Source organism: Nesoenas mayeri (assembly GCF_963082525.1).
Source record: "Nesoenas mayeri genome assembly, chromosome: 7".
In the NCBI taxonomy this organism is placed as follows: Eukaryota; Metazoa; Chordata; class Aves; order Columbiformes; family Columbidae; genus Nesoenas; species Nesoenas mayeri.
Window position 1 is genome coordinate 488,084 of NC_137551.1, and position 20,140 is coordinate 508,223.

General features: G+C 60.7%; 2 protein-coding genes across 2 annotated transcripts in view; one reads left to right on the plus strand and one right to left on the minus strand.

Annotated features, from left to right (window-relative positions):
• Positions 1 to 616: 616 nt before the first annotated feature.
• On the plus strand, positions 617 to 9,261 carry LOC308042357 (prosaposin-like; the record flags this gene model as incomplete). Its single annotated transcript, XM_080347703.1, has 14 exons — positions 617 to 677; positions 4,522 to 4,640; positions 4,986 to 5,060; positions 5,157 to 5,282; positions 5,405 to 5,599; positions 5,840 to 5,983; positions 7,459 to 7,515; positions 7,819 to 7,923; positions 8,103 to 8,192; positions 8,266 to 8,449; positions 8,525 to 8,688; positions 8,764 to 8,844; positions 8,945 to 9,052; positions 9,140 to 9,261. 14 exons carry the CDS (start codon positions 617 to 619, stop codon positions 9,173 to 9,175), a joined length of 1,545 nt encoding a protein of 514 aa, XP_080203829.1. The 3' UTR covers positions 9,176 to 9,261.
• Positions 9,262 to 10,125: 864 nt separating this feature from the next.
• Positions 10,126 to 20,140, minus strand: part of CDH23 (cadherin related 23) — a gene marked incomplete at its 5' end in the record, with an annotated part of 192,691 nt that continues 182,676 nt past the window's right edge. The window contains 22 exons of the mRNA XM_080347704.1: positions 10,126 to 11,062; positions 11,709 to 11,822; positions 11,998 to 12,120; positions 12,210 to 12,339; positions 12,835 to 12,895; positions 13,186 to 13,226; positions 13,445 to 13,524; positions 13,673 to 13,793; positions 13,906 to 14,003; positions 14,262 to 14,518; positions 14,635 to 14,796; positions 14,916 to 15,179; positions 15,346 to 15,475; positions 15,679 to 15,789; positions 16,097 to 16,291; positions 16,809 to 17,020; positions 17,615 to 17,792; positions 18,208 to 18,327; positions 18,483 to 18,620; positions 18,881 to 19,050; positions 19,135 to 19,359; positions 19,944 to 20,060. Coding sequence (XP_080203830.1) covers positions 10,736 to 11,062; positions 11,709 to 11,822; positions 11,998 to 12,120; positions 12,210 to 12,339; positions 12,835 to 12,895; positions 13,186 to 13,226; positions 13,445 to 13,524; positions 13,673 to 13,793; positions 13,906 to 14,003; positions 14,262 to 14,518; positions 14,635 to 14,796; positions 14,916 to 15,179; positions 15,346 to 15,475; positions 15,679 to 15,789; positions 16,097 to 16,291; positions 16,809 to 17,020; positions 17,615 to 17,792; positions 18,208 to 18,327; positions 18,483 to 18,620; positions 18,881 to 19,050; positions 19,135 to 19,359; positions 19,944 to 20,060 — 3,374 coding nt within the window. The 3' untranslated portion in view covers positions 10,126 to 10,735. The remainder of the gene's footprint in view (positions 11,063 to 11,708; positions 11,823 to 11,997; positions 12,121 to 12,209; positions 12,340 to 12,834; positions 12,896 to 13,185; positions 13,227 to 13,444; positions 13,525 to 13,672; positions 13,794 to 13,905; positions 14,004 to 14,261; positions 14,519 to 14,634; positions 14,797 to 14,915; positions 15,180 to 15,345; positions 15,476 to 15,678; positions 15,790 to 16,096; positions 16,292 to 16,808; positions 17,021 to 17,614; positions 17,793 to 18,207; positions 18,328 to 18,482; positions 18,621 to 18,880; positions 19,051 to 19,134; positions 19,360 to 19,943; positions 20,061 to 20,140) is intronic.

Sequence of the window (20,140 nt, forward strand, 5' to 3'; positions counted from 1 at the left end):
GTGCCAGCTTCCCCTTCGCCGCAGGAGGAGGCGCATCCCAAAGCGCCGCTGGGAATTTGGGGCTGAATGACAGGATCTCGCAATGCCGGGGTTGAGGCAACAGCCCCGTGTCGCAATGGCCGGGCCTTGCGCAGCTCTGCTACCCCTGCTGACTTGCATTTCATGTGCCTTCTGTCTTCATACCCCGCTTTATTTCCAATAATAAAAGTGTCTTTTAAATGCTTGACGGCTGCCTCTAAACACACTGTTAATTTGCTTGTCCGCAGTATCTCCACTCTTGGCCTTTTTTTGGTGGTTTCTCTTTCTTTTTGCGGGATGATGCCCTAATTCAGAAAACCACTGTATCACGGGGCCCTGGTTTTGCTGCTGTGCCCCCCCTTGGCTGCCAGGAGCGAGGAGGTTTAGCTGGTTTTGGCTTCCCGGGAATACCTGCCCGGCTCCGGTTCCTCCCTCCACTTAGGGCCCGGTGATGATTTTATAATGAAGGTGCAAGGAGCGGGGTGTGGTAATTGCTGTGTGTAGGTGGGGATCCTCACTGCTTCTCCCAGCCCATCCGAGATTCCTCAGTCCGGGAAGGAGCACGGGCAGGATCCGGCCACCGAGGACTTGGAGCGGCATGGACAGCAGATGGGGGGGCTTGGTGCTGATCCTTTCCCTGTGCCTGGGCTCCTACCGAGGTAAGGCCTGGGGGCAGGACTTGACCAGAGCCCGGAAAACCCCTCCAGACCCCACAAATAGGCCCAGCCCAGGGGTTTAAGCTCTGTACTGTTGGAGTTAGGAGGTGCCACCAGCTGCTTCACCTCTTGCCCTCCTGGATGTGAACGTTCTGCCCTCAAAGATGGGTTTTGGGGCAAAAAGTGCTTCGCTCCCTCCCTCCCTGGCCTGGGGATTCGGATGGAGCTGGTGTATGGGAGAAGGGAGGCTGTTGATGGGCAGGTGGGAGAGGGTGGCGTTGTCTGCCCGCTCTGTATGTGCGATCTGGGGGGAAGTATGTTCTTGTCCTTGCGTGACAGTGACTGTGGTGCCACCTGCAGTGGCCTCTGTCCTCAGGGGCCTTGCAGGAAGCGTCGAGGCTCCTCTGCTGAGCCCCGGGCAGGGCGATGGGGTGGGACACCACAGACAGACCCGGCAGCAGCGGGACTTGGGGTATCCGAGCAGATCTTTGCAGGGACAAGCTCGTGCTGCTGTCCCCTCGGCATCCCCCGACGAGAGGGGAAGGTGACACTGGCGTATCCCCAGGAAACAAGCTGGGAAGAGCCTGTTTCTGATCTCTTGTCCTTGCTCAAGAGGAAATTGCTTATTCTGGGGGGAAATTTCCCCAGGGAAGCTGCTGTTGTAGGCAAAACCCACTTGTTGGAAGAGGGAAGAACCTCTGCCCTGACCACCCCAGCCTGCGCCCACCGGGCTCCTCCGCTGGGACGTGCCCCAGCCCGGCTTTGTGTCGGAGGAGTCGTGCCCGAGCGCGCGTCCCAGCGCGGGGGGAGGATGCGCCGGGGCGTTCGGCTGGCAACAGGTGGAGCAGGAAAGTTCACCTGTGCTCAGCACGTCCATCCTGGGGGCAGCGCCTGCCCTGGGGAAGCCGGTGGTGGCTCTCGTGGCGGCAGCTCGGCTGCACGGAGCAGTGGGGCTCTGCAGAAGCCTCGGAGGAGGGGCTGATGCTGGGAAGAGCGTATTTACGATTTTTTTGCTGCAACAGGGGCGTGCACCCGGGTGGGAACTGGAGCATCGGGGCCCGCGCCGCCACCCCCGGGGTTTGCATCACAACCTGCTCGCCAGGCTCAGCCGGCTCGGCCGGTGCGCTCCGCGGCTCCGCGTAACGCCGGCACAGCCCTGCCGGAGCCGCAGCGCGGTGCTGGACCCCCGAGCAGAGCCCACCCACCCCAGGGACCCGGCAGCTGGGGGTGGGCCAGTGCCAGCTGGCCTGGGGCCACCAGCGTGGCACAGGAGCATCCCTGCCTTGTCCTGCGCTCCAAACTGGGGCTTTGCTGAAAATGGCATTGTCTGGTGTCCTGCTGCCACGCTTGAAACACGGAGGAGAGCTCACGGGGCACTGATTGCCCCAGCTGCTTGCCCCGTGGTGATGCTTTCCACCTGGAGAAGCTCCCCCTGCTCTCAGCTATTGGGCGTTCTGATTAGCGTTAATTATTTTCAGCTGCCCAAGTTTCAGCTTGAGCGGAGTGAGGAAGCAGCACTGAGCTGAGAGCTGCCGCGAGCTGGAAAGGAGCAGCTCCAAGCCTCTGGTCGCCTTTAGACCAGCACAATCCCCCCACACTGTTACCAGCAGCGTCCTTGTGCCACCAGTCTGGTCTCCAGCACAGAACTGGGAGAGATGCTCGTGTCCGTGGGTCAGGTAGGGCGAGCTGTGGGTTGCAGGTAGGGCGAGCTGTTGCCTCCCCTCTCCTCTTTTGTTAATTTGGGTGCTTCCTCTGACCTCATGGCTGACTTGCCGTTCCTGTTCGCCCTGATGCCAGCGCCAGGGTTAGAACAACAATGCGCTCGTATCTCTCGGCTGATGCGGTGACTGCAGCGTGGCGCTGTCACAGGCGCGTGGGCCGCAGGGGACTCGCCCTGCCCCGGACTCGCCCTGCCCCGCTGCTGCCGCCAGCCCACGGGCTGATCGCCTGAACCCACCTCCTGCTGCCCAGAGAGGCCGCGCCAGCACTTTCGGGAGCGGGCAGGGCTGGTGGGGCTCAGGACCCCCCTTTCCACAGGTGCTCCTGGGCACCTCGAGCTGCTGCCCCAACACGGCCCCAACACATGAGCTGAGGGTGTTGCCAGAATCCAATGTGCACGAAAAGCAGCTTTTGGGGAGAAACCTGACAAGGGTGCTGCCATGCAGAGACCCGGACAGGGTGGAGAGCTGGGCGGGGAATAACCTGATGAAATTTAACAAGGGAAAGTGCAGAGTCCTGCATCTGGGCAGGAACAACCCCAGGTTCCAGTATAGGTTGGGAAATTACATATTAGAGAACAGTGTAGGGGAAAGGGACCTGGGGGTCCTGGGGACAGCAGGGTGACCATGAGCCAGCACTGGGCCCTTGTGGCCAGGAAGCCAATGGGACCTGGGGTGGGTTAGAAGGGGGTGGTCAGTAGGTCAGAGAGGTTCTCCTGCCCCTCTGCTCTGCCCTGGGGAGACCACACCTGGAATCTTGTGTCCAGCTGTGGCCCCTCAGTTCCAGCAGGACAGGGAACTGCTGCAGAGAGTCCAGCGCAGCCACCAAGATGCTGCAGGGAGTGGAGCATCTCCCGGGTGAGGAAAGGCTGAGGGAGCTGGGGCTCTGGAGCTGGACAAGAGGACACTGAGGGGGGACTCATTGCTGGGGATCAATATGGAAAGGGGCAGTGTCAGGAGGATGGAGCCAGGCTCTGCTGGTGACAACCAGGGACAGGACAAGGGGCAATGGGTGCAAACTGGAACACAGGAGGTTCCAGTGAAAGAGGAGAAGCAGCTTGTTGGGGTGAGGGTGTCAGAGCCTGGCCCAGGCTGCCCAGGGGGTTGTGGAGTCTCCTTCTGTGCAGACATTCCAACCCGCCTGGACACCTTCCTGTGTAACCTCATCTGGGTGTTCCTGCTCCATGGGGGGGTTGCACTGGATGAGCTTTCCAGGGCCCTTCCAATCCCAAACATACTGTGATACCATGAAGGGCAGTGTGGGTGGACGGAGCAGCTCGTGCCTTTGGTTTTATTCCTGCTGTGCACAATCCTATGGCCGGGGATGGGTGGTAAACCTGGTTCCAAATGCTCTGGAGGGGGCTGTGCTTCCCTTAGAAACGCCAGCTGCAAGAGGGGGTGCAGCAGGGTCTGTCTGTCTGTCTGTCCGTGTGCTGCCTCCCTCAGCATTCTGAGCGGTCCCCGGCCCAAGCAGGGCAGCCAAGGGCTTGGGTGGTGCGGGTCCTCGCCTCCTCCCCAGGACTGGGAACACGGGCACGAGGCGTCTGGGTGCAGCCCCGGTGGGAACAAACACTCGCCCCATCGCAAGTTAATCCCTGACGTGCCAAGGTGGCAATTAAAGCACGGGTGTTTGCACCAGCCACAGAGCGGCTTGTGTGGCTGACACGCGGGTCGCAGCCTGGAGAAAGCGCTGCCATTGCGAGGAAGTGAAGTGAAAGAGGAGAAAACCCACGCAGGAATGGGGTTGCTCAATGGCTGCGGGAGCCGCGGTGCCAACCGGCAGCTGGGTGCAGCTGCTTTCGCAAGATTTATTGCTGTATTTTATAAGCAGGATGTTGAAGGGCGAGGATGAGCCCCCAAGTTCGCTTTGCGTTTGCTGCTGGCCCAAAGCTGCTGTGACATCCCGTTGGCAAAGCCAGCATTGCGTGCTGGCCTGGTAAAGCCGAGCTTTGCTGGGCCTGAAAAGATCATGTATAGCACCCAGCAGCCCCAACCAGCGTTGCGAAAGCTGAGGGTGAATCAGGGCGGGAGGGTGCGGAGCGGCGCCCTGGGGTCGGGGTGCTGGGCTGGTGTGGGGGGGAGGTGGCCTCAGGGTGCCCGCGGGGTGACGGTCCCTTGTCCCCCCGCAGCCAGCCCCCTCCACCGCTGCGATGAGAAGCCGGAGGACTGGTGCCGCGACGCGGTGACAGCAGCCAGATGTGGGGCCCTGCAGCTGTGCCAGCTCACCGCCTGGGACCAGGGCCTGCGGGTGACCGTGCCGGGAGCGGGGCATGGGGGGACGGGCCCATCCTGCCCCAAAATGTGGGGCTGGGGTGGGGGAAAGCTCAGCCTGGCTGCCCCCAGGCTGGGCACCCAGAGAAGCATCTGCTGATGTTCTCAAGGAGCAACGTGTGAACCAATGACGTTGCCCAACCTGGGGGGTTCACTCACATAGAACTGGGATTCTGCAGGTGGCAAAGACGAGTGGGTGCCCCAAGACATTCCCAAGAGCCCCTCAGTGGGGTGTTTCTGGGGTGGAGGGATGGGATTGGCGGGAAGAAGCTGAGGGTCTTGATGCCGTGACAACATCCTGACGTGTCCTCTCTCTCAGCAGAAGGGGTTCCCGTGTCACCTGTGCCAGGTGGCGGTGTCCGTGGTGGGCAAGATCCTGCAGGACAACTGCACTGTGGTGGGTCATGGCCGGGGGGCGCAGGGCTGGTGTTTCCCTCTTTCCCAGCTCTCCCATGGGGCCAGCTCAGCCCTGAGCCCTCTCCTTCTCACCCAGGAAAAGATGCGGCTCTTCTTGGATAAGAAATGCCAGTACCTGCCCTTCCAGGACTGGTCGGTCAAGTGCAAGAAGATGGTGGACACGGGCATGCTCGTCCTAGTCCAACTGGGCAAGCAAGTGCTGGTAACTGGTGGGGACACCCCCCAAAAACCTTGGTTTGGGATGTTTGGGGGCTCTCGGAGACTGGGACGAAACCTTTGTGAGCTGGGGATGGAAACCGAGCCGCCGCCCCTCTGCTCCTGCAGTCGAACCCCAAGGCGGTGTGCGGGACCATCAAGCTGTGCCAGCCCCGGGAAAGCCCCACGGGCGCCCTGAAGTTCCAGAAGCCACCACCGGCCCCCGCGGGCCCCGCTCAGGACTTGGCCGGGGCGGTCGCCCCCTTCATCGCCAACGTGCCGCTGCTGCTCCATCCGCAGGACCCGCCTCGCCGCGGGGCGCAGGTACCGCAGCACGGGCAGGATCGCCGCTGGTGAGATCGCCCAGTTAATAATGACACAGAAAAGCCAGTAAATCACTGCACAGCAGAAATGGCATCCGACTGGGAGCCTCAGCAGTTCAGGGCTGCTGGCCAAAAAGCTGCCCCAGACTGTGGGCAGCATTTAAACCCAGGCGCGGGGTGGGCTCAGGCTGGTTTTATCTGGGGTTTGTGTACTGATGTGTCCCTGCCTGTTCTCCCGCAGCAGGAGCAGGAAGAGTGCGGGCAGTGCCTGCAGCTGGTGGCGGCCGCGCAGCTGGAGCTGGGGACCAACGCTGCCGTCGCCCAGGCGCTGGTGGCCCACGCTGAGCGGGCGTGCGGGGCCCTGGCGCCCCCCCTGGCACACTGGGTAAGGGCACCGGCGTCCACGGGGCTCCTCAGGTCACTGCAGTGTGGGAGCATCTCTTGTGGCTGGGGTGTCTGGTGGGTGCTGGGGTGTCTGGTGGGTGCTGGGGTGTCTGGTGGATGCTGGGTTGCCTGGGTGGTGCTGGGGTGCCTGGGTGGGTGCTGGGGTGCCTGGGTGGTGCTGGGGTGCCTGGGTGGTGCTGGGGTGTCTGGGTGGGTGCTGGGGTGCCTGGTGGGTGCTGGGGTGCCTGGGTGGTGCTGGGGCGTCTGGGTGGGTGCTGGGGTGCCTGGGTGGTGCTGGGGTGCCCGGGTGGTGCTGGGTTGCCTGGGTGGTGCTGGGGTGTCTGGTGGGTGCTGGGTTGCCTGGGTGGTGCTGGGGTGTCTGGGTGGGTGCTGGGGTGCCTGGTGGGTGCTGGGGTGCCCGGGTGGTGCTGGGGCGTCTGGGTGGGTGCTGGGGTGCCCGGGTGGGTGCTGGGGTGCCTGGTGGGTGCTGGGGTGCCTGGGTGGTGCTGGGGTGCCTGGGTGGGTGCTGAGGTGTCTGGTGGGTGCTGGGGTGCCTGGGTGGTGCTGGAGTGCCTGGTGGGTGCTGGGGTGTCTGAGTGTTGCTGGGGTGCCCGGGTGGTGCTGGGGTGCCTGGTGGGTGCTGGGGTTCCTGCTGGGTGCTGGGGTGCCTGGGTGGTGCTGGGGTGCCTGGGTGGTGCTGGGGTGCCTGGGTGGGTGCTGAGGTGTCTGGTGGGTGCTGGGGTATCTGGTGGGTGCTGGTTTATCTGGTGGGTGCTGGGGTGTCTGGTGGGTGCTGGGGTGCCTGGGTGGGTGCTCGGGTGCCTGGATGGTGCTGGGGTGCCTGGTTGGTGCTGGGGTGCCTGGTTGGTGCTGGGGTGCCTGGTTGGTGCTGGGGTGTCTGGGTGGTGCTGGGGTATCTGGGTGGTGCTGAGGTGCCTGGTGGGTGCTGGCGTGCCTGAATGGTGCTGGGGTGTCTGGGTGGTGCTGGGGTGCCCGGGTGGGTGCTGGGGTGCCTGGATGGTGCTGGGGTGTCTGGTGGGTGCTGGGGTGCCCGGGTGGTGCTGGGGTGTCTGGGTGGTGCTGGGGTGCCTGGGTGGGTGCTGGGGTGTCTGGGTGATGCTGGGGTGCCTGGGTGGGTGCTGGGGTGCCTGGTGGGTGCTGGGGTGTCTGGTGGGTGCTGGGGTGCCTGGGTGGGTGCTCGGGTGCCTGGGTGGGTGCTGGGGTGCCTGGGTGGTGCTGGAGTGCCTGGTGGGTGCTGGGGTGTCTGGGTGTTGCTGGGGTGCCCGGGTGGTGCTGGGGTGCCTGGGTGGGTGCTGGGGTGCCTGGTGGGTGCTGGGGTGCCTGTGTGGTGCTGGGGTATCTGGTGGGTGCTGGGGTGCCCGGGTGGGTGCTGGAGTGTCTGGGTGGGTGCTGGGGTGGTGTCTGGGGGTGTGGGGGTGTCCCCGGGGCTGCTGACACCCCGTGTCGCCCTCACAGTGCAGGCAGCACCTGGCTGAGCACGCGGACGTGGCCACCCGGCTGCTCCGGCACTTGGTGAGTGGGCGATGGGAGCGCCGGGGGGGCCAAGAGGCGCGGACGTGGGGTCTCAGTGGCAGCAGTGGGGCTCTGCACCCACTTGCTTTACCTTCCTATGACTTTTAAACGATTCCCCCTCTCTCTGGCTTTTCTCTCTTCTGTTTTCCTGCTGTTCCGCGGCCCCTCCACCGGCAGCAGGCTGAGGTAAGCGAGCCCCCTGACCCAATGTGCTGAAATCACCCTCTGTGGGGAAGGGGGGCACAGGCTCGCCCTCCGGGGGGGTGATGCCCACCCGATTCGGGGTGTCTCTCTCTTCCCCAGGACCCCATGGAACTGTGCGGCCACCTGGGACTCTGCTCCTCCGCCTCGGCCGTGCCCCTCCACACGCTGCTCGCGCAGGTGACGCATGTCCTGAGCACACCGGGGGTAAGCAGGGACCCGCCGCGCTCCTCAAAATGCAAATACTGGGAGCGCGGGGCTGTGTTTTGCTTATTCTTTTTTCCTTGAGCATCCCCGTTGATTAAAAGGTGGGAAATGTGTTTGTCGGGGGTGGTGGCTGCGTGGGATGAGGGCGGCACGATGTGCATCCCACTGTCTCGTCCCAGGAGGACGGGGAGGGGACCACGACGCTGTGTGAGGTGTGCCAGCTCACGATGAAGGTGGCCGAGGGCCTCCTGGAGAACAACATGACGGAGGTGAGCCCAGCGGGGAGAAAAGGGGCAGCTGGGAGCTTGGGGACATTTCCCTCTGCCTGTTTCCCCCCGGCAGGAGCAGCTGGTGAACGACATCGAGAAGGTGTGCTACATGCTGCCCCACAGCGTCATCGGCCAGTGCAAGGACTTTGTGGATTCCTATGGCAAAGCCGTGGTCACCATGCTGCTGGAGGCCACCGACCCGGCCGCCGTCTGCACCATGCTGCGCTGCTGTCCCCGCAGCGGGGACACCCGCCCAGGTGAGCCCGGGGGGACACTGGGGCCACAGGGAGCGGGGTGATGGGGGTGCTAACAGCCCCCCTCATGCCCCACAGGGGTGCTGGAGCAGCTGGGAGTGGGTGCTGGGACCTTCTGCAACGTGTGCCAGCTCTTCATCACCTACTTCGATAACGAGCTGCTGAAGAACGAGACGCTGGCGGAGCTGGGCGAGGTGCTGGAGAAGGGCTGCGAGATGCTGCCCACGCCACTCACCAGCCAGGTGAGCTGGGGGGGACACCCAGCCTGGGGGGGACCCACCTGCCCCCCACGGGCTCACCCCCTCTCTCCATCGCAGTGCGAGGCGCTCGTGGTGCAGTACGAGCCGGCGGCCGTCCGGCTCCTCGTGCAGATGATGGACCCCACCTTCGTCTGCACCGTAAGTGTCCCCGCGCCGTGGGGCACCCAGACTGACGTGGGCATTTTTGTCTGAGATATTATTTTCCTCCCCCTTCACTATTTTTTCCTCCGCAATGCAGAAAATCAGAGCCTGTGACTCAGCTGAGGAGGACGCCCTGGACTCGGACCCCTGCGCCTGGGGCCCCAACTACTGGTGCAAGAACATGGCCACGGCGGTCGAGTGCCATGTAAGTGTCACGAGCGTTCCCCCCGGTGTGGGCAGGGTGCTGGGGGTCCCTGCCTCCCCTCGCCACCTCCCCCTGTCTCTCCCACAGGCTGTGGAGCACTGTCGGCGTCACATATGGAACTAGGAGCCACCTCCCTAGCCGCCCGGGCTTGCCCTGCCACTTTGGTTCAGGATCATGGACCCCTTCCCTTGGGACACCTGCAGTCGCAGACAGCGATTGCCAAATCCCCGTCCCCACCTCTATCGCCATCCCCATCCCCTCCTCTATCCCCATCCCACTCTGAACCTCTTGTGGGGCCCAGATCCTGCAAGGCGGCTCCATCCCCATGGGCTGGGATGGTTTCTGCTGCCCAGCGCCGGTTCCCGCTCCCGGCCACCAGCAGCCTCGCACCGCAGGTCTTTGGGCAAGCCCAGCGCTCTCCTGGTCCTTCTTTACATTGGGGTGGCTTTTATTTTTTTAGTTTAACTATTTTTTCCCCCCGTGGTCACCAGTTAAAGAAACAAAGTGGATTAAATTTACCTGCAATGCCTGGCTTTGCATGACATCTGCAGTCAAATGAGAGTGTGGGGGAAAAGGCGGGTCCTGTGCTGCCCCAGCGGTGGTGGTGAGGGACAGCAGGACACGGGCTCGTCCCTCCCTGCCACGGATGGGGGACACGCAGTGCCCGGCCCTGAGTGTGCACGGGAGCATCACCACAAATAAACTCATCCCGTGACCCCTGCTGGTTGTCTCCTTCCTCCTTCTTCTGGGGCGCAAACCCGGGGAGCCCCAAAATCTGGGGTGCAGCAACACCTGCGGTAGCATCTCAAAGGCAGTGATGAATTTAGGAGTGAATTAAGGGAAAAAGGAGGGTTTTATCTTCAAAAGGAGGTTTGGGGGTGATGAAGCCGGGGAGGAAGGATGACAGACAGGTTACCCAAAGCCATAGACAGTGTATTTCTGAGTCCCGCAACAGACCGTGCCCGAAACTCTCCACAAGGTTACGATTGGAAACAAACCCCTGAACAAACAAACCCCAAAGCAAGAAGAGGGGAAAGAAAAAGGCAAGAAAAGACACGCACGAGCACGCCACAGCCAGAACCCCGCTTCCCATCAGTCTCTTTTTCCACGTGGCAACATGTTTTGGTAAAGCCAGCAAAATGGGAGAAATGTCTTAGTTTATTTTATTCCTTTTTGGGTCTTTCCTTGCTGGAAAGGTGATGTTGGTGCCAAAGGGACACGGCCCTCCGTGTGCTGCCCCGGCCCTCCCGGTGCCCAAGGGTGCCAGCTGCTTGTCCCCAGCCTGCGCCTGGGGATGCTGCGGTGGCACATCCTCTGCCCTTGTTGGCGTCGCGCCGCCACCCTGCCCAGCCTGGACTCTCATTGCATTCATTTAGCTTTCCTTTTCTTTTTGTTTTTTAAAAAAAGACCTTTTTTTTTTTTTTTTTAAATAAGAAAAATTAAAATAAAAAAGAATTAATGCTTTCATGGATAAATGACAGGTGAGTAAAAGCAAACCGGTCCTGAGAGCCCTTTCCCAGGGCCAAGCTCTGGAGCGAACAGCACTAGTTGGCCTGGAATCCTTCTGCGGGGGAAGAGGGAGCCGAGCACCAGTTTCGGGGTGCCCCCAGCCCCCACCGCAGCCCCCCGGTCTGTGCTTTGTCCTGCCGGCCCCCGTTTGCCTAGAGCCACCGCCAGCGCTCGTCATAGCTCGGTGATCTCCAGCGGGCTCTCCATGATCACCTCCCGCATCTTGTGCAGGGGGGTGGACTTGGCTGACTCGGTGCGGGCGTTGTGGTCGCTGTAGCCCCCGCACTCAGCCGTCAGAGTCTCCAGCGAGCGCCCCAGGACCTTCTGGTCGTCCTCGGGCAGGCTGTTGAGGTCGGAGGCCAGCAGCGTGCCCGTGCTGCCGTGCACCACGTGGATGCCGTCCGGACCTTTCAGCTCCACCGGCTGCTTGTGGCGGAAGCGGAGGCTGCCCTGGCTGGGCCCGCGCTCCTCCTCCTCCTCCTCCAGCTCCTTCTGGATCAGCTGCAAAAGGTCAATGAAGCAGGGGAGTCATCACCTGGTGAACAGATTCTGGCTTCTGGAATCTCCTGCGATGCAAGATGGACGGGAACCTCCTCTTTGGAAGCAACTTCAGAGCGTGGTGATGAGGGTCACCAGCACCATGAGGATCTGCAGCCAGACCCCCTCGCCCACCCCACCTCAGGCAGCGGGGTGGTGTGTCCTACAGCACCCCCCAAGGACAGGGCTGGGGGGGAATAACGGTGAGGAGGGGGAGGGTAGAAGGGCTGAAAGGTGTCTCCCATCCTCCTGCTCTCCTTGGAGTCATTACCACTTAAATGAATGAATCATGGCTTAATTGCACACCAAGTGACAGACCCTTGGTTTTGGAACAGCCCCCATGAAGGGGGAATAGACCGCGGGAGGAACTCCTGCACCAAAAACTCTCTGTCCCCGACTTTTTGCATCAAAAGCTCCTGGACTGCCAAGCTCAGAGGTGCAGAGGGGAGGGAAGATGTCCCTGTGTCTGCAGGACCTGCTTGGCCAGCCTCGGCGGAACAGCTGTGCCCTTGTGGGGAGACGGAGAGATGACAGACAGATGCCCAGAAGACACACTGCATCCCAGAGGGCACGGCACACATCTCCCCGCACCCATGCACACTCCGTCTACCTCCGAGACCGAGGAGCGGTCCCCCTGACTGGCGGTGGCCTTATGCACCATCCGCTGGGCAAAGAGCTTTTTCAAGCGCATGTAATCATCCAGGACCACCTTCAGGAGAGAGCCCTGGGCCGGGGGGGAGAGCAACGGGTTACCCAAGGGAGGCGGCTTGGTCGAAGGGAGGCTGGCCTCGTCCTAGCATTTTTTGGAAAAACACCACCCTCCGGTGTCACAGCCGTGAATCTGGGAGTTGTAGCAATAGGAGAAGGCGCCTTGGTGCAGGGTGCCCGCACTCACTCACCTTGATGGGTCCCTCCCGCATGATCTGCCCCAACTTGGCGATGTTGTCGTACTCCTGGATGGCTGCCCGCAGGTAGCGGTCGTCCTCGGGCTTGGCCGCAGAGGGTTCTCTCCCGAAGGTCCCCTGCAAGAGGAGAGAGAGAGAGCAGCTGAGGACATGGCGCCAGTGCTGGGTGTGGAAAAGGAGTGTCCCCGGCAGGGGCCGTGTCTCACGTGGGTGCGGGCAGGGCTGTTCCAGAGGTCGGTGATCTCGCTCAGGTTCTCCGGTAGGTCATCCTCGTGCTCTGCCTGCGCTGCCAGCTCCATGTTCCTGCAGAAGGGGTCCAGCCACACCGGGTTGGCCCTGCCCGGGGAGAGGAGCAGCCCTCAGCATGTGCAAAGACCGCCTGAAAAGCTGGCAGCATCCCGAGCCCCGTCCACGGATGCTGAGGTTGCGCTGCCTCCTCCTGCCCTGTGCAGACGTATTCAGCTGCCCTGGATCCAGACACCCGCCCGTCATCTCTGCTGACCCCAGCCTGGCCGCTATTGGCAGAGGTGGAGTCACAGCAGCAAGCACAAGGTCTTTTGTAAAGCCGGCTGAACATAAGCTGCCAGCAGGACCAGGGCAGCGATTCCATCCTCTGAAGGCTCTCAGGGCAAGCACACGTCCCGGGCCAGCATCATGCCCTGCAAAGATGCCCGCTGCATCCCTCTGCAGCACACAGAGGCGGCATGTATCCACCTCCCACCCACCCGGGCTGCCAAACGCCAGCTTCCCTCTCTCGGGAGCCGCCTGTGGCCCTGCGACGTGCCACACTGAGGTGACACAGCAGGGAGCAGCGGGCGGGGGAGAACTCACCCATCGAAGGAGTACTTGTTGGTGTTGGGCATGTCCATGATGTCCATGAAGCCTCTGTTCCCTGCAGGAGGTGGGGGGAGGATTACGGGGGACACATCAGCAGGCTGAGCAGCAAAGCAGCCTAGCTGCGGGCAGTTGGGACAATTCTTTGTTGGGGATGGAAACTTGGTGACCAAAGAGGCACCAGTGGCCCGAGAAACACGTCAGGATGCAGCTGCTAACAGCCTGCATGCTGAGATAAATGCCCCCTCCCACCATCGTGCCTTGCTGAGTGGGATTGCTTCCAATTTACACCCTGTGACATCCACCCTGTGTACCCCCACCCAGCTGGAAAACCCCAAACCCACTCACCGGTGGAGCCAGCCACTATGGCTTTCAATTTCCTTTTGTGCCTGTGAAAGAAATGCAGCAAAGCACGGGAGAAAATAAGGAAGATGCTTGAAAGAAGGAGGGAGACAGATTTGCAATAACCCTGCAAACATCTCCCATATCTATAAGGCTGGCGAGCTTGGTGGTGAGAGGTGATATCTGCATTAAAACCATTGTAGTCTGGGAGAAGAGGGGCAATTTCCCCCTTGGCCAGTGGGGACAGAGCCCAGATGTTACTCACACTGTCCGGTAGTACCAGTTCATGAGGATGAAGAGCATGGCAGCCAGGAAGAGCAGGACAGCCAGCACGATGATTGCCATCTGGGAGAGACAGAGAGGTAGCGGTGACCCTCAGCACAGGGCCAGCACCCGGCCACGGGCACCCATCCAAAGTGATTTGGATGAACCATCTCTTCAGGCCATGGAACAGCCATCTCCAGCCCCAGCTGGAGGGGCCCCAGCCCCTTACCTGCAGCGCTGAGAGGTCATCCGGGGCACGGGCGGTGATGGCGGGCTGCACGTCCAGCACGTTGTAGTTCCTAAAGAGGTTCCTCAGCTGCTCCTTGTTCTCATCTATCATCTGAATCACCCTGGGAAAAGAAAGGGTGCTTGGGCATCTTGACATTAATGAGGTTCCCCAAGGACTCAATGGGCCAGGTGACGGGCCAGGTGACGGGCCGGGTGACGGGCCGGGTGACGTACCGCTCCACGTCCAGGATGCGGTTGGTCTCCCTGTTCACTACATGGATCAGGAGCTCTGTTTGTGCGAAGTTCACCCGACCTTTCTTGTCAACATGGAACTGGGGAGAGACAGCAAGGTCTGCAGTGTGGGCGAGGTGTCTCCTCCCAAAGCATGCTCATGTGGCAAGAGACCCTCAAGCTTGGCATGGGGCCAGTCTGGAGCCCTTCAATACACCCCAGCTTGGGCTGTATCCATCACCTTCAGAGCTCGGGAGTATCTATAGTTTATACAGAGAGAGCACCCTCAAAGGAGACCTGCCAAGCAACACGTGGAAGGTTACCTACCCCTGCAAGCGACCTCAAAGATGGATGGTTACCTGCACATCATCTGTGTTGACAATGGCTCCTGTGATGTTGGAGAGCAGGCTGATGAACTCCTCCTCAAACTGCCTGACCTTATCCGGGATCTCATTGATGATGATTTTGACCCGTTGGTCATCTCGCAGGATGTAAATGCCCACAATGGCTGTGTCGTTGTGACCCACCAGGTCAGAGGCCATGATGTCCACCACAAAGTAGCCGGGGTTGTAGGCCGTGAATAGGTCAAATGTTCTCAGGATCCCATCAAGGGTTCCTGGAGGAAGGATGGTCACAAGTCCAGGGTTAGTGGCCCTGGCCATGGGGATGTTTTTAGCCACAGAGATGCCTGTGCCGCTGGCCCCATGCTCCCACGGCATTCAGGGTACACACCGATGCTGAAGATGTTGGCCACCTCCTCGGAGTCATTGGAGTGCTGCTTGATGTAGCGGATGCCCAGGATGTTGTACAGGACCAGGCTGTTATTGCCCACGTCGGCATCCACCGCGACCACTCTGATCAGCTCCGATCCCACCTTGGCGTCGGTAGCAACCCCTTTGAGGGAGAGAGACAGGACGGGGACCTGGGGCCAGGCTGGGTTTCACCACCCCTCCACCCAGATGGATTTTCCTCAGAGCACCTTGGGCTCCAAGTGTCCCCCCAGCACTCCTTACCCGCTGTGTACTCCGACTTGGTGAACTGGGGGGACTGGTCGTTGATGTCATCCAGGAAGATCCGCACCTCCTGAAGGGTCAGGTCCCCGCTGAGGTCCCAGGACTGGGCTCTGCCCCCGCGCTGGCCCCGCGGAGGGGACCAGTTCCTCTGGCTGGATGCTTTAACGATGATGGAGTAGCACGGCTCCTTCTCCCGGTCCAGGTCTCGCAAGACCTGCAGCTTCCCCTCTCGGCTCAGCTGGAAGTTGCTCTCCCGGTTCCCAGCTGGGCACAGAAAGGGGACCCCAGTAAATCCCCTTTCTGAAACACCACCTCGCCCATTGACGAGGGCAAAAAGGCAGTGAGGAGATAACGGGCGTGATGGAAGCTCTTGGCAAGGGGCGCACGTGGGGACACAGAGCTGTCCTTCCCCTCCCCGCTCGGCACCCACCTGCTATGAAGTAGTAGACGATGGCATTGGAGCCCTCATCCGCGTCCACCGCCCCGGTGACGTTCCCCACCACAGTGCCAGGCTGCGAGTGCTCAGGGACAGAGAGCGCCTGGTACTGGGGACTGTCCCTCTGCCACAGAGCCCAGAAGAAGGGAGGGTTACAAGTATCGGGGGGGTTGCTTTTTGTTTTGTTTTTTTTTTCTTTGAAAGACTGAAAGTGGACAAATCCCATCGCGCTCCCCCCAGAGCGGTGCTCAGCTCCATCACACATGCTTGCCGGCATCCCCATCCCTGCACCCGCTGTGTCCCGTCCCCTCCACCCCAGTGCCTTACAGGTGGCCTGAGGAAGATGGGCTCGTTGTCATCGATGTCATCGAGTGCCACCTGGAGGGGCTGCATGGTCTCGTAGGCTGGCTGGCCCTGGTCGCAGGCCACGATGATCAGCTGGGGAGAGAGGCAAAAGCGCCGTCCTGGGCAAAGCCACGCGGGCCAGGAGACATCGCTGAGGGGGGCGGACGATTTTGGGGGGATTTAACAGGGAACTGGGAGTTGGCCCCCTAGGATGCAACTCCCTTGATGGCACTTGATACCCGTGCGATTCCTGCTAAGGTGTGACACCTTCATGACGGTGGCAGCTGACCCCATCCCCACCACATCTCTTGCCTCCCACCATCCTCACCACATCGCTTGCACTCCACCAGCCCCACACCAGCCCCACACCCCCCCACGGGCACGCTGTTGCCTGGCTCACGTTGTACACCGCCTGCTTCTCCCGGTCCAGCCGCATGGCCGTCTGGATCAGCCCGCTGACTGAGTCGATGCTGAAATACTCCCAGTCTTTGTTGCCCGTCCCCGTTTTCAGCAGGTTGTAGAGCACCGCTCCATTGAGCCCTTCATCTTTGTCTGTGGCGTAGACCTCATAGACGTTGGACCGCAGGGGGATCTCCTGCTCGCACATGCACAGCCCCTCAGTCCTGGCATTGCACATGAGCCCTCCTCTCTCCCTGCCCCTCGGGGTCATCAGGCTCCCACTGCCCAAAACCCAACCAGAGGCTGGTAATGTGGAGCCGTGATTCCCTTTGTCAGGGTGGCTGCTCCATGAATGCACAGGGAACTGGCTGAGCCAAGACTGGCTTCCCAGAAAGGAGAAACATCTCAAATGTCAGCATTTCAGCCCTTGTTTATAAACAGACTTGGCAAGAAGCAAGTGGTCATTTCCTTATTTTGTGTGTTGCTGAGGTTTCTGTTCCCCAAAGCTGCCCTGAAATTCCCACTCGCACGTACAGAAAGGGGCTGTTGCTGACTGTCCAGCCCCATGACCCCAACCTTCTTGCGTGTTAAATCAAGATCTTGTTTCACCCCCAATGGAGACAGAGAATAGATTTTGCCACCAGTAGATGCAGGAGGTTTCCCAGCCGTGGTCTCGGTGCGCCATGACCCCTGCTCCCTGTCCAGGGATTTACCTCCTTGATGTGCAGGATGGTGCCATTGGGTGGGCGGACGAAGACGGGCCGGTTGTCGTTGATGTCGATGACCTCCACGTGGAGCATGGTGGTCCCCCAGAGAGGCGGGTGTCCCTTGTCCGTGGCCACCACAGTCAGGTTGAACCTCTCGTAGGACTGCAGGCGTCGGCGGGATGTGACGAGCCCAGTGTCTTTATTGATCTTGAAAGCCTCTGGGGGCAAAAAAACCACATCTCTGTCTCAGGACACTTAGCACCAGATACATTGATTAGAAACCAGTCTACCAACTGAGGCACACCTCTCACTGGTGGGAAATCCCCGTGATGGGGTGATGGGGCAGAGCCGGCTGCCTGAGGCCAGGGGTGCGGATGCTTTTGGGCTGCTCTCTCAATTTCAGAGCGTCTCTGCCCGCTGCTGCCTCCCTGCCACTGGGCAGCGACAAGGACCCTGCTCCCAGCCCGCCCCTGGCTGACTTGCGCTCCTGCCCCGGTGAGCTACACCAGCCAGGACAGTGCAGGGGTCAGAGGGGTGTCAGCTTCCCAGCTTTCCTCTGAGTTTGCTCCAAGACTCACTTGTGTACAAAGTCCTGCTGGGCTGGAGGGGACAAGAGGAGAAGCCAAGGACAAAGGCAGGCAAAGCCATAAATGCCACGCCATGAGGAACTGGGAAACGTGGAGCAACACCAAAAGCTGCACGTGCACAACCTTGCTCCAAACCAGCTGCGGGACACGGGATGCGGGCTTGTCCCCTATGTCTCCTCCAATTGCTCCTCATGGTAACTCTCCTCCCTGAGAGCAGCCACCTACCCGCCCCGGGGCCCTCGATGCTGTAGGTGACCACGCCGTTGTCCCCTTCATCTAGGTCGGTAGCAGTCATGGTGATCACCGACGTCCCCGCCGGCTCATTCTCGTAGACGCTGGTGCTGAATTGGCTCTTGCTGAACTGAGGTCTGAAGTCGTTGATGTCCAGGACTGTGATCAGCACCTTCGACAAGTGACGTGAGGCTGCAGACAGCTGGGCAGCCCCGGGGGCCGCACACCCGCCGTGATCCGCGGCTCCGCAGCAGGAGCGCGGTGCCCTTCCTGCTATTCGTTTAGCTCTGCTGGACAAATTCCTGCCTCCAACAATGGGGGCTGCCACGGCTGGGGCGCCCATTCATGTCGGAACGCTCACAGACAATAGTGTCACCCTCCCCTGCCCCTCCTGCTCCATCCCCTCCCGTCCCAATGGCACAAAGCCCCGTGCACCCTCCACCCCGCAGCCCCTGGGGTCATCCGCTCTACCTTCTGCCTAGTTCCTACCCAGAGCCACCCGTGAGCCTGCCAGGGTGCCAAGCCTGGCGTTTAACACCTTCTTGCCAGGGACCACAACACAAAGGGTGGTGGGAGGAGAGCCCTACCTGCACGGAGTTCTCCCGCCGGTTACTGGAAATGTCCCCAGGGTTATCCCTGGCCACAGCTGTCAGCGTGTAGTGATCTTTCTTCTCCCGGTCCAGGGCTGACAGGATGTAGATGTCACCCTGCAGCACACAGAGACCTTCAGGTGGATCTCGCCTGGTGGAGCTGGTACTCAAGAAGGGGCAGAAGGTGAGGTGCGGGAGCAAGGCACAAGGTGGGACCATCTCAGCCTCCCCTCCCTTTTCCCGCTCTGTTCCAGCCTCAGTTGGCTGCTTACCGTGTTGGGATTTATCCCAAACTTGCCCTCTCCATCCCCCAGGCTGTACTGGATGAGAGCAAAACGCCCAGAATCCGCATCTGTGGCCTTGACCCTCAGGATGACCGTACCCAGTGGCACGTCCTCAAAGACAGCTTTCTGCAAGAAAAGGGAGCAGGCAGGTCCTGCATCACTTGCTGGTTTAGCGGGTGGCATCCAAGGGTGAGGGTGGCACCCTGGGGTGGCCACAGCTGGCCCCAGAATGAGATGTTCGCACACAGTGCATTGGTGGGTTGACCATCTTCTTCAGCTGGTTCAAGCACAGACAGAGGGAATAGAAGGTGTCCCTGGGGAACCTCCAACTCTGCGCCCGTCCCTTCTGAGCCCCACATGAACTTGGATGGGGGATCCCAGCTCACCTGGTAGGATGGTTGGCTGAAAACAGGATTGTTGTCATTGATGTCCACTATCTGGAGGTACACGGGGATCTCCGCGGATCTGCGGGGAGAGCCATTGTCGGAAGCTCGGACAGTGAAGTTCAGCCACTGCACCTCCTCGTAGTCCACCGTCCTGTTGGCCACGACCTTCCCTGGAGGATGGCAGACCCTGAAATGAGAAACCTGCGCAGGGCCACCAACCTGGCCCAGGACTCCCACCCTCTCTGGCCACCAACCTGCCGACTGGTCTTCAAGGCAGGCGTAGCCTTCTGGGGAGAGGTTCAGCAGCTCGTAGGTGATCTGCCCATTGGCACCTTTGTCTGGGTCCACCGCTGAGATGGAGATGAGCGTGGTGCCCTCTGTGGCTCCCTCCAGGATCCTCTCGGTGAAATAGGTGACTCCAAAGGGGCGGAAGCGGGGTGTGTTGTCATTGACATCCAAGACATTGACTGTCAGCTTGGCTGTGGCCATGGTGGAAGCCACAGCGGAAGAGACGAGGAAGAGGACAAGTGAGAAAGGAGGAAAGGAAGGATGGGAAAAGGAGGATTGTAAAGATACAGGCGTGCAACTCCAGGAAAGCCAACTAAATGGAGCTGGCTCATCAAGAAAATTGCCAGTGTCCAGCAAAGCCACTATGCCTTGAGCTGCCCATGGGACAGTCTCGCCTACTTCAAACCTACTCTTGATCTCTGTGTGCTTTCTCACACACAGGCCTGGATTTACCAGCAGGAGGGTGGCAAGATGCTGTGGGGATGGTAACGAAGTAATGATATCTCCCGTGGTACAGTTATGGGCACATCCTCCTCCCCATCCCCAGTGCAGCCCTGGGATGGATGGGCCATTTGCTAAAGGAGGGCTCAGAGGAAAACCCGAACCTGCTGGGAGCTCATCTAGGACTGGTCCTGCTGGAAGTGCTGCTGGTCAGGATGGAGAAGGAGGTGGGAGAGCTGCTGGCTACCCAGAAGCTGCACTAGTGCCTGGGAAAGGTTGTGCCAGCCCCGGCATCTGCCAGTCCTGCCCCTTCGCGGCAGGACCCTGCACCTACCGTTGGGCACGCTGACCGAGCGGTCGATGACTTCACTGGCATTGTCGTGGACGGAGATGGTGACCTCGTAGGTGGCCACCAGTTCCCGATTGAGAGGAGTTTTGATCTTCACAGCTCCTGGGAAACCCAAAGAGATAGGGGTCACAGCCTGTGTCTGTTTCCCCCTCAGCGAGGAACCCGGAGAGCTGGTCTGCACC